Source organism: Pyrus communis, chromosome 13 (assembly GCF_041283825.1).
Source record: "Pyrus communis isolate YQ-2024b chromosome 13, ASM4128382v1, whole genome shotgun sequence".
Classification (NCBI taxonomy): domain Eukaryota; kingdom Viridiplantae; phylum Streptophyta; class Magnoliopsida; order Rosales; family Rosaceae; genus Pyrus; species Pyrus communis.
This window is the reverse complement of record NC_142577.1, coordinates 13,254,137-13,264,129: the sequence shown is the minus strand read 5'-3', so window position 1 is coordinate 13,264,129 and position 9,993 is coordinate 13,254,137. Positions and strand designations below refer to the sequence as shown.

General features: G+C 37.5%; 1 protein-coding gene across 5 annotated transcripts; it reads left to right on the top strand.

Moving 5' to 3' along the window:
* Nucleotides 1–285: 285 nt before the first annotated feature.
* LOC137736746 (subtilisin-like protease SBT2.6) lies at nucleotides 286–8,618 on the top strand. Of its 5 annotated transcripts, none has more exons than XM_088682663.1 (12): nucleotides 440–614; nucleotides 800–888; nucleotides 1,366–1,581; nucleotides 3,128–3,272; nucleotides 3,379–3,773; nucleotides 4,427–4,522; nucleotides 4,617–4,689; nucleotides 5,082–5,367; nucleotides 6,352–6,677; nucleotides 7,081–7,348; nucleotides 7,635–7,916; nucleotides 8,025–8,618. In XM_088682663.1, the coding sequence occupies exons 3-12, from the start codon at nucleotides 1,397–1,399 to the stop codon at nucleotides 8,429–8,431; spliced, it is 2,463 nt and encodes an 820-aa protein (XP_088538789.1). In that variant the 5' UTR covers nucleotides 440–614; nucleotides 800–888; nucleotides 1,366–1,396; the 3' UTR covers nucleotides 8,432–8,618. The 5 variants fall into 5 exon arrangements, with proteins under 5 accessions (XP_068332097.2, XP_068332100.2, XP_088538788.1 ...); XM_088682664.1 differs by having other exon boundaries at nucleotides 800–979; XM_068475996.2 differs by lacking the exon at nucleotides 800–888 and having other exon boundaries at nucleotides 286–614.
* Nucleotides 8,619–9,993: the final 1,375 nt, after the last annotated feature.

Genomic DNA, 9,993 nt, shown 5'->3' with positions numbered 1-9,993 from the left:
ATCTGCTATTTGATGTGAACAGTCACATCATCTAAATTAATTAGCATTTAATTTTAAAATATTAATCAATAATTAATAAAAAGATTGTTAATTAAATGATGATTATAATATATGAGGAATATTCTTATGCCATCTAAGATTATTTAAGTGTTTTAATTAATAAAAAAATTGAAATTAAATGATGTAATTTGTCTAACTCATCTGTCATCTAAGATGGTAAAGAAATGTAATATAAAATTGTGATAAGAATAGAATTACTCCCAAAATTAATCAAAATTTACTTTCATTACCGAGCAATTAACGATTAATCCCTCCCTCCATCATCCGTGGCTCGCTGTCTCCCCCTCGATAAAAAAAAATTTAAATAAATAAATAAAATAAAATAAAATTAAAAAAAAAAAAAAAACCCTAACAACCACACTCACTCACTCACTCACTCACTCACTGGAAAGTCGATCAGCTTCTTCCCAGCTCTCTCTCGAGCTCTAGAGCTCTGCAATCAAAGCAATGCACTCCGCATTCTGATCAAATCTCAGCCCTCCATTGTTAGCCTTGATGTAAATCTCAGCTCCCTCACTCTCCTCTGTCCGATTCTCCCCTTTGGATCTCTGCAAGTAACCAAACACTCCCTTTCCATTTTTATTTCATTTTTTTAATTACACTTTTGATTTTGTTCAGCATATGTTGGCCGATTATTCCTTGCTTCGATCGATAACAAAGGGGTTGCTTTTATTTTGATTTTTATTATTTTTAATAATTATTTTTGGAGTTTTGAGATTCATTGTTTTGCTTTTTGAAGGTGCTTAGTAATGGAATCGACTTTTTATTAAGGAATGCTTTGGTGCTTGCTGTGATGTTGAAGCTACTTTGCCTTATTTCTTCCACTCAGCTACTACTCACTCACTCGCTTGCTAATCAAAATCTCACTTTTTTAAGACTCTAATTACTTTTGCAATCTCATCTTACTTACCACAACTTGGTACATTTTTAATTTTTTGTTACTTGTGTAAGTGGTTTTCGAGTTTTCGTAATGTTAGTATTCGGTTTCTTTTTCTGGGTGTTTTTACTTTCCTGAATTCGATTTTTATTAGTTGAAATTCAATGTTGTTTTCAACTCCACAACATAGGAAGGGCTCGACCGAAAAGGAGATTAAGCTAATTTTTCGAGTCAATTTTTTTTCCTTATTTATCCAAGGAAGCAATGAAATTGATTACTTTGTTTTCTTTGAGCTCACAATTGTGTAAAATAATCACAGGTCCTAGTAATTGTAGTGGTCATTTCCTAGTAATTATTGTGTTTTTCTAAATTTAGCCTACTTTAGGATCATTTCATATTATTGACTCTCGGTGTTTCTGATGATTCAGATCTTGTGGAGTAGTGAAGTTGGATACTTGAATGGTAAAAATGGTGGCCGTGGAGTTTGGGTGCGCGGTTACTGTACTGTTTTCCCTTTTAATTATTGGCAAAGCTGATGTTTACATCGTGACGATTGAAGGAGAGCCTATTATAAGTTACCAAGGTGGTGTTGATGGATTTGAAGCCACTGCAGTGGAATCTGATGAAAAGATTGACACAACTAGGTATATTCAAATTTCTGCATGATTTTTTCCAAAGTATCTTTATATATCTTATTCTTCACACACACACAATTATGCATTTATTTATGCATGTATGTATCTTGGATAAGAATATTATCCTATTACCAACCAATCATAGGCAGCCTGGGAGGTCTTGACCATTCCCAAAAGCATTGAAATTAGATTTCTATGTGGTTATTGTTTCATATAGTCCAAGTGGGGTCTTAGACTTCGGAGGTATCTTTGTTGGGCCAAAGAATTTTCTGAATAACTCGTGTGTTGTTGGTTTGTATGAATTCTAGTACTTCGATTGACTCTGCATAGGCTTTGTAATGTCAAATCATGTACAAACAAGTTCGTGGATATGCTTAGGTGTGTAAAACGTAAACTAATTTTAAGCTAGATATCGACTTTGGGAGTGTAGAGCCGGTGATAGTGACTTCAACCTCAAATCATCCAGGCAAGCTTGGGTTAACGGGTTTTGCTTGCACGCAGGACCTGATGCTGTCTAGCTTACTTTTCTGCTATTTTCTTGCTCAATTATATTAGAATCATAACTCAGTACAAACAGAGATATATCTTTCTTAATCCATCCATGAATGGTTTTGCTTGCATACAGGACAGGACATTGTCTAGCTCTTTTTTACTAATTGTTTGCCATAATTATTTTAAAGTGATGACTTTTTATCAAACAATTTATTTTAAAATGATAACCACTCAGCACGAACAGAGGTAGGTGTTTTAAAAATATTAATTGCTGCAGAAGTAGAAAAAGAATTGTGAGCGTTTACTTGAGGCCAGATGGTGGTTGTATGAAATTCAAGAATCTGTCAAAGTCATGCATGATTTAATTGTATGAATCTAATGACATTGATGGAGATCTATTAAAAAGAATTACGACCATCCCTAGAGCAATGTTTTGGGACCATCTGTGAAATCATATGAAATGCCACAAATCCTCTATATATTATGTTAATATTTGACATTTGATTGATCCTTTTACAAAAGATGATAAAGTCCATCGAAAAATGGATCCAAAAAATAGAACTGTCAATTCTATTTTGCTTTTAGGAAATGACCTAACAGGTTAGAGTAGAGTTACACATGACAATCTGTCATCTGTTTTGTTTGTGTTTATTATGGCAATAATTTCTTTGTTATTGCTTAGTCTTACCATCAATTGGTTTTTCGTGAACTGACTTTCTTAGATCTTTAAGTGAATCTTACAACATGTTTCCTGTTTGAAGTAGTTGTTGGGATATAGTAATTAGTTTCATCAATTTCTTTCCTAACAAATTATGCATCATGTACATGTTCATACAGTACCATTATGTGACAACTTACATACAACTAGTTACTTTGTCCAAAAAGAGATTGCCTTCCAATATGATATTGTCTATAAAGTGCACATCTTTCATCCTAAACTATCATATACTTGATCAGATATTTCCCTTCACGAATGGGGCAGTTATCTCTCTGATTCTGAATCATGAAATGGACTGATAAATAACATTTGTTCTCTTATGGCCATTCTTTTGGCTTCTTTCAGTGAATCAGTCACATCGTATGCCCGACACTTGGAGAGTAAACACGATATGCTTCTTGGCATGTTGTTTGAGGAAGGAAGCTACCAAAAACTCTACAGCTATCAACATCTTATTAATGGATTTGCTGTCCACATTTCTCATGAACAGGTGACAACTTGGACAGACACTTCCTCTTATAATGCTTATATGAATGACTGATATTGATGTCTTCTCTTACATTCTCATTTTCTTACGCTGTTCCTTTCATTAGTAGGCAGAAAGATTGATGCGTGCTCCTGGTGTGAAATCAGTGGAGAGAGATTGGAAGGTGAGGAGACTTACAACCCACACCCCACAGTTTTTAGGGCTCCCAACCGGAGTATGGCCGACAGGAGGTGGCTCCGATAGGGCTGGAGAAAATATTGTGATAGGGTTTGTGGACTCAGGGATTTATCCGCACCATCCAAGCTTTGCAAGCCACAATACCGATCCTTATGGGCCTGTTCCAAAGTATAGAGGTAAATGTGAAGTTGATCCAGACACCAAGAGGAGCTTCTGTAATGGGAAGATTATTGGAGCTCACCATTTTGCCAAAGCTGCAATAGCAGCTGGAGTATTTAATCCTTCTATTGATTTTGCCTCTCCTATGGACGGTGATGGACATGGAAGGTTAGGTCCCACACCTCTGTTACACGTTCTTCACGGGAACCTGTGCTATTGTGTATTTGCTTTCATTCTGAATGGATATTTTTGGTTTATATAAGTGTTTCATAAATTTAAAGAAACAAATTAGTTTCAAAGAAGTAAAGAGATAAGTACATTTCTTGGTAAGTTTAACACAACTGGGAATCCAATAGTAAGCTTAATAGGCATCGGTGAATGCCATACCATGAATGGCATCAATTGGGGAATTCAGTTAGTAAGCTTAGATACTCGTCCACAAATAACAAAATGTTTTATACTTTCTTCTGTGAACAAAGAGATAAGGACATTTCTTAAATGACCTACATTTGAATGAATATGAGCATAGCATTATGCTAACGTATTGATAAAATATTGTAAAATTATAACTATGATGGATTTACAGAAGATGTAACTTTTGGGGTTTCACTGTTCAGAAAAGGAAAACTGTGACAACCATAAAAGTTCCTGGTTCCCACTACTTGGAATTGGCAGAAACTATTTTGCTTTCGTTTTAGGCAACATTTATCCTAACATAAATCTTTTGATTCCTTTTCCTTTTTCCCTTCCTGCTTGTGTCAATTGAGATTTTTTTTTTCTATCTGAAGCTCGTTTCCTCTTTTTGTATCATTGTCTTCCAGTCACACTGCAGCTATTGCAGCTGGTAATAATGGAATTCCAGTGAGAATGCATGGTCATGAATTTGGGAAAGCAAGTGGGATGGCTCCCCGTGCCAGGTGAGGAATAATAAGTTCCTCTGGTCATTTCTTGAATTAAGGTAGTAAATGTTATTCTTTCTTTTAATTGAGATACATAAATTTCTGTCTTCAGAATTGCTGTATATAAAGCCCTTTACAGGCTTTTTGGAGGGTTTGTAGCAGATGTAGTAGCCGCAATTGATCAGGTGTGCAATAATTCCATAACATGAGCAAAAGACATTGGGTGAATGCTTGGTGCACTTATTTTTGTGTACATTTGAGCGTGTGTGGGTGTCTTTTTTACGTGTGGGTATGAGCACATGCAGATATATCTTCCTGCTCACTCTGCAAAATTCTATCAATATGTATTCTTTAGAGATAAGAGAAAAAAAAGAGTATTTTCTAGTTTGTCCTCTTGTCACATCTCCATCATCTTAGAGAAAAAAGAGGCTAAAAGGTTTAAGTTGGTGACTGCTTACATATTTCATTGAAGATGAAACAGATAGATGTTGCCTTACCAACTAGTTTTACATTCTTTTGGGTTATTACCTTTGGTCGCTATGGTGGTTCTTATTTGAACATTTGTTTTTTTGATCAGGCTGTGTATGATGGAGTGGATATACTAAGCCTTTCTGTGGGGCCAAACAGTCCTCCAGCTACCACGAAGACCACTTATTTGAATCCTTTTGATGCCACACTTCTTTCAGCTGTGAAAGCAGGTGTGTTTGTTGCACAAGCAGCTGGAAATGGAGGACCTTTTCCAAAAACTTTGGTTTCTTATAGTCCTTGGATAGCTTCTGTTGCTGCCGCCATTGATGATCGCAGATACAAAAACCACCTAACACTTGGAAATGGAAAAATATTAGCTGGACTTGGGTTGTCACGTAAGTATCTGTTTTGGGAGCAAAAGTATTTAGTTATGTTCTTCTAGCATATTGTTAGTAGCAGATTCATCAGTAACTTAAATGCTTTCTTCATAATCTCGTGGAAAAAAATTTCTTTGTTAATCAGCTATGTAACCCAGACTTTAGTTCAAGCTAACAGTTCTGACTTAGGCTAAACTCTAATAGGTAGCCATTAAGCTAAATGACTTGTAATCAATCTATAGACTCTCCCTCAACTTGTAGAATGAGTATTGACAATTCTCAGCTTGCTGCAAATAGAATGACAGTATGTTTATGAGGTTTTCAGAAAAATGTGGACAGCTTAGGCTCATTTGTAACATAGATTAGAAGGGGAAATCCCTTCGTTCCACAAGGACCAAAGTAAATAAGCCAAGAACTGATAAGAGATCTTGATGAAGACGTAGTGGAACCTGTGGCATAGCAACAACAGAGAACTTGTCCACTTTTTCTCTTTGTTGTGGTCAAAGTAGGGTAAGAACAGCAATGGGTTTAGGTATCAGGACAATATTGCTCTGATACCATGTTGAAAAGTAGGTTTCAAACAGGGAGATAAGCGTGGTTGTGTTTTAGATTCAAATGAAAGCAGTACGATGATTTATTTGGGATTCCAGGACATATACTTTGGTAATCAGCTCTAACAGGTAGACCTTTATTTAAGGCAACAACCCTAACTTTAATCTTAATGCATCGTAACCTGTGAAAATGGTAAAGGCCTAATAAAAGACAGCCTCATTAGCATGAATCAGACATGTTTGATTTCAGGTTGAATTTTGTAATGCCTCAACATGGATCCTGGAGCATTCCACGGTTGTGTTATCTTGCGACCACTTCAATTTACAGCAGTTATCGCTTGTATTTTTTTAATACATGCTTTTTGCATTCCAAGGCAATCGCTGTTTCACATTCTACAATTTCGCATTTCCGAAGCCTGAGGTATTCTCCCCGCTGTTTCCCTTTTTGCAGCATCGACACATCCAAATCAAACATACACACTGGTTGCTGCAAATGATGTGCTTCTTGATTCTTCTGTAGTGAAGTATAGCCCCTCAGACTGCCAGAAACCAGAAGTTTTAAACAAGAACTTGGTTCAGGGGAATATTCTTCTTTGTGGCTATTCATTTAATTTCGTTGTTGGTACTGCATCAATCAAGAAAGTGTCCGAAACAGCCAAAAGTCTTGGTGCAATCGGTTTTGTTCTTGCGGTGGAAAATGTTTCCCCGGGGACAAAATTTGATCCTGTTCCTGTAGGCGTTCCTGGGATTCTAATCACTGATGTTGAAAAGTCAATGGTAATACTTCAACTTTTCACCTTAACGAAACGGTGTCTATTTTTTTGGCTTATAGATTTTGATTTCTTGTAATCAACTAATAGAGTATGGAACATTCTTCAAGTGTTTTGTGAAATTAGATTTACTACGGTAGCATATGAGTGTATATTATACTCATGCAAATTCATTTGTCTTTGACCTCTTTGACAAGAAAAATAAAATAAAATCCATTTTTGTCATTTCTATGTAGCATATGAGCTTGATACTGTCTGATAACTTACGGTGCTTACCCTCTATTACAACTTACTTGTACTACTATTTATGTCTTTGGCCCCGTTTCCTTCTTATGCATGTTCTAACTTTTTCCCTTTCTGCAATTATGTGCACGATTGGTTCTTGGTGCTCTGGCGTCAATGTTGTTCAGGATCTTATAGATTATTACAACATCTCAACTGTTAGGGATTGGACTGGTCGCGTGAAGAGCTTCAAAGGTATAGGTAGCATTGGGAATGGTTTGATGCCTATACTCCACAAGTCTGCACCACAGGTGGCACTATTCTCTGCTAGAGGACCCAACATCAAAGATTTCAGCTTCCAAGAAGCAGATCTTCTCAAACCGGATATTCTAGCTCCTGGTTCTCTGATTTGGGCTGCTTGGTCTCCAAATGGAACAGATGAACCAAATTATGTTGGTATGAATCTAATCGAAGCATTCAAGTGTTCTTTCCCCATATTTTGATGTTCCAAACTTTCCCCAGATGTTTTAGTACTTAGCCGTCTATCAAACTTTAGTTACAAAAAGGTTTGTTAGGTTTCAAATTCTGAAATAGGTTATGAAAATATTGGAGAGATATGCTTGTTTTGCTTAGAAAATAAGGGGAAGATATTCAGATTTCTTTCCTTCATGCCGTCTAATTAATAACAATTGTACCTCTACTGATGCACTTGACATATTAAGGGATTATTTTCTTTGAGCAGGGGAGGGATTTGCCATGATTTCTGGAACAAGTATGGCTGCACCACATATAGCGGGAATAGCTGCTCTTGTAAAGCAGAAGCACCCTCATTGGAGCCCCTCTGCCATCAAATCAGCTTTGATGACAACATCAACAACTATCGACAGGGCTGGAAAACCTCTTCAAGCACAACAATATTCTGAAACACAAACCATTAAGTTTGTCAGTGCCACCCCTTTTGATTATGGGAGTGGCCATGTTGATCCAAAAGCTGCTCTGGATCCTGGACTAATCTTTGATGCAGGTATGTATTCTTCTACCTTCTTGATGTGGTTTTACACTATCGGACTTGTCTTTGGCACATTATGTGATGAATTCTCAATCAAATAATTTATTGTTTTTTAAATTTTAGGCTATCAGGATTACTTGGGTTTCTTGTGTACAACAGCTGGTATTAATTCTAATGAGATAAAGAAATACACAAACTCCCCCTGCAACTACACTATGGGCCACCCGTCAAATTTCAACTCTCCGTCAATCACAGTAGCTCATCTTGTGAAAAGTCAAACAGTTACACGCATGGTCACAAATGTTGCTGAAGAAGAAACCTATGTGATCACAACCAGAATGGCTCCAGCCATTGCCATTGAAGCCAGCCCTCGGGCAATGACTCTGAGACCTGGTGCATCACGAAAGTTCTCAGTGACTCTGACAGTTCGGTCTATCACTGGAGCCTACAGTTTTGGAGAGGTGATAATGAAAGGTAGCCGGGGGCACAAAGTGAGGATCCCAGTAGTAGCTATGGGTTACCAACGGTAGTTTTGGTTGGTAAATTAAAAATTTTAGCTGTTATCGTTGTAATATTCTTTGAAACCTGTAGGAATAAGGTGTGAGGCTAGACGTGTCTGAAATATGTATGTACGTGGAGTAGCTGTAAAGAGAACTGGTAAGAGGGGAGACTCTTTGTTCTTCCACGTATAAGTTTTGCTAAATTGGTTTGGTACAAGTTTTGCTCCTTGCATTTCGTTTGAGGATGGTTATTCGAACGTAATTTGTTTAAGGGGAATGCTAGCTACCTTTCGAGCACTGCTTACCGTCTACGGCGACATATGTTGGTCGGCTCAGTGAAGTTGACCACTCTTTTTTCTTATCCTATGTACACTTATTTATATTGTACCCATCCTTGTATTCAATTGTAGGATGGCTACTCAAATGATGAGTATTGTTGATGCACAAAATTGGCGAGGATTTTGGTACAACAAAAAGTGTCAAGTTTGTGACCTTCGCTAAATTGCTCTGGTCATTAGTGTGGATAAGTATGTCAATGAATTGAGCCAGGGAAGCAAACAACACAAGATGTACGTGGTTCACCTAAATTGGCTATGTTCACGAAGTAGAGGAGTTATCATTAGTTGTGAAGGGTTTACACAAATACATAGGTTCAAGCTCTCTTTTGGTGAGTTCTAGTGAATAGTTTAGTACAAATGACATTAGAGATTATTGTGGGAGAATGATCCCTTTTTATAGAAGAGAGTTTCTAGCTTTGTTCTAACATTGACATGTGTCATGTTGTGATTGGCCTTTGATATCGACACGTGTTGCGCTGTGATTGGCCTCTGATACCGACATGTGTCGCGTTGTCATTGACCTCCTGGTTGGAGGGAAAGTCTTGTGGGTCCTTGACGGTGTACTGTTGACCGATGCTCAGTAGTTTCGGGATTGGTCAAGTATGATACAAACAGTGCTCCCCTAAGTTCCCGAGTGAGGGAAGCTCCTTGGTTGGGGACTTGCAAGATCCAAGCCATTGAGTAATCACGAAACTTCTAAGTACCGAAGTGTGATAACATTTTCACTTACCTTTGCCCATAGGTAGATGTGACCTCGTCTCTAGAAATACTTTTCCTCCATCCAGGAATGGTATCTTTAGTTAATGTTGATGCACAAGGTAATGTATCATTTTCATTTGAAGCTTACTTGTAGTTTCGGACTTGGTCAAGTGCAATACAAACCCTATCGTAGGAGTCCCCCAAGTCTCCGAGTAAGGAGATCTGCCAAAAGAGGTGACAGACAAGGTAAGCAATCAGAGTTCCAAGCAATCAGCCTTAGATCGGAAGCTTGATCTCGGGTTCTGGCTGATTGTTCTCCTTCTTCTTGTCTCTTATTCAGCACTAAGGACAAAGAAAAGGACAGGGAACAGAGATGATATGAGATACTCTTGTTTTTGGAGAAGACAGATGAATCGGCATGTGCTTTGTTGTATTTGTTGACTTTCCACAGGCGTATTCTTGAACTGGGCCGGAGGGTTTTTTGGTTTCCTCCAGAGGAGCAAGCTGACTCAAGAATTTGAGGGTCAAAACAAGTTCGTCAAATCTGGAGTACAT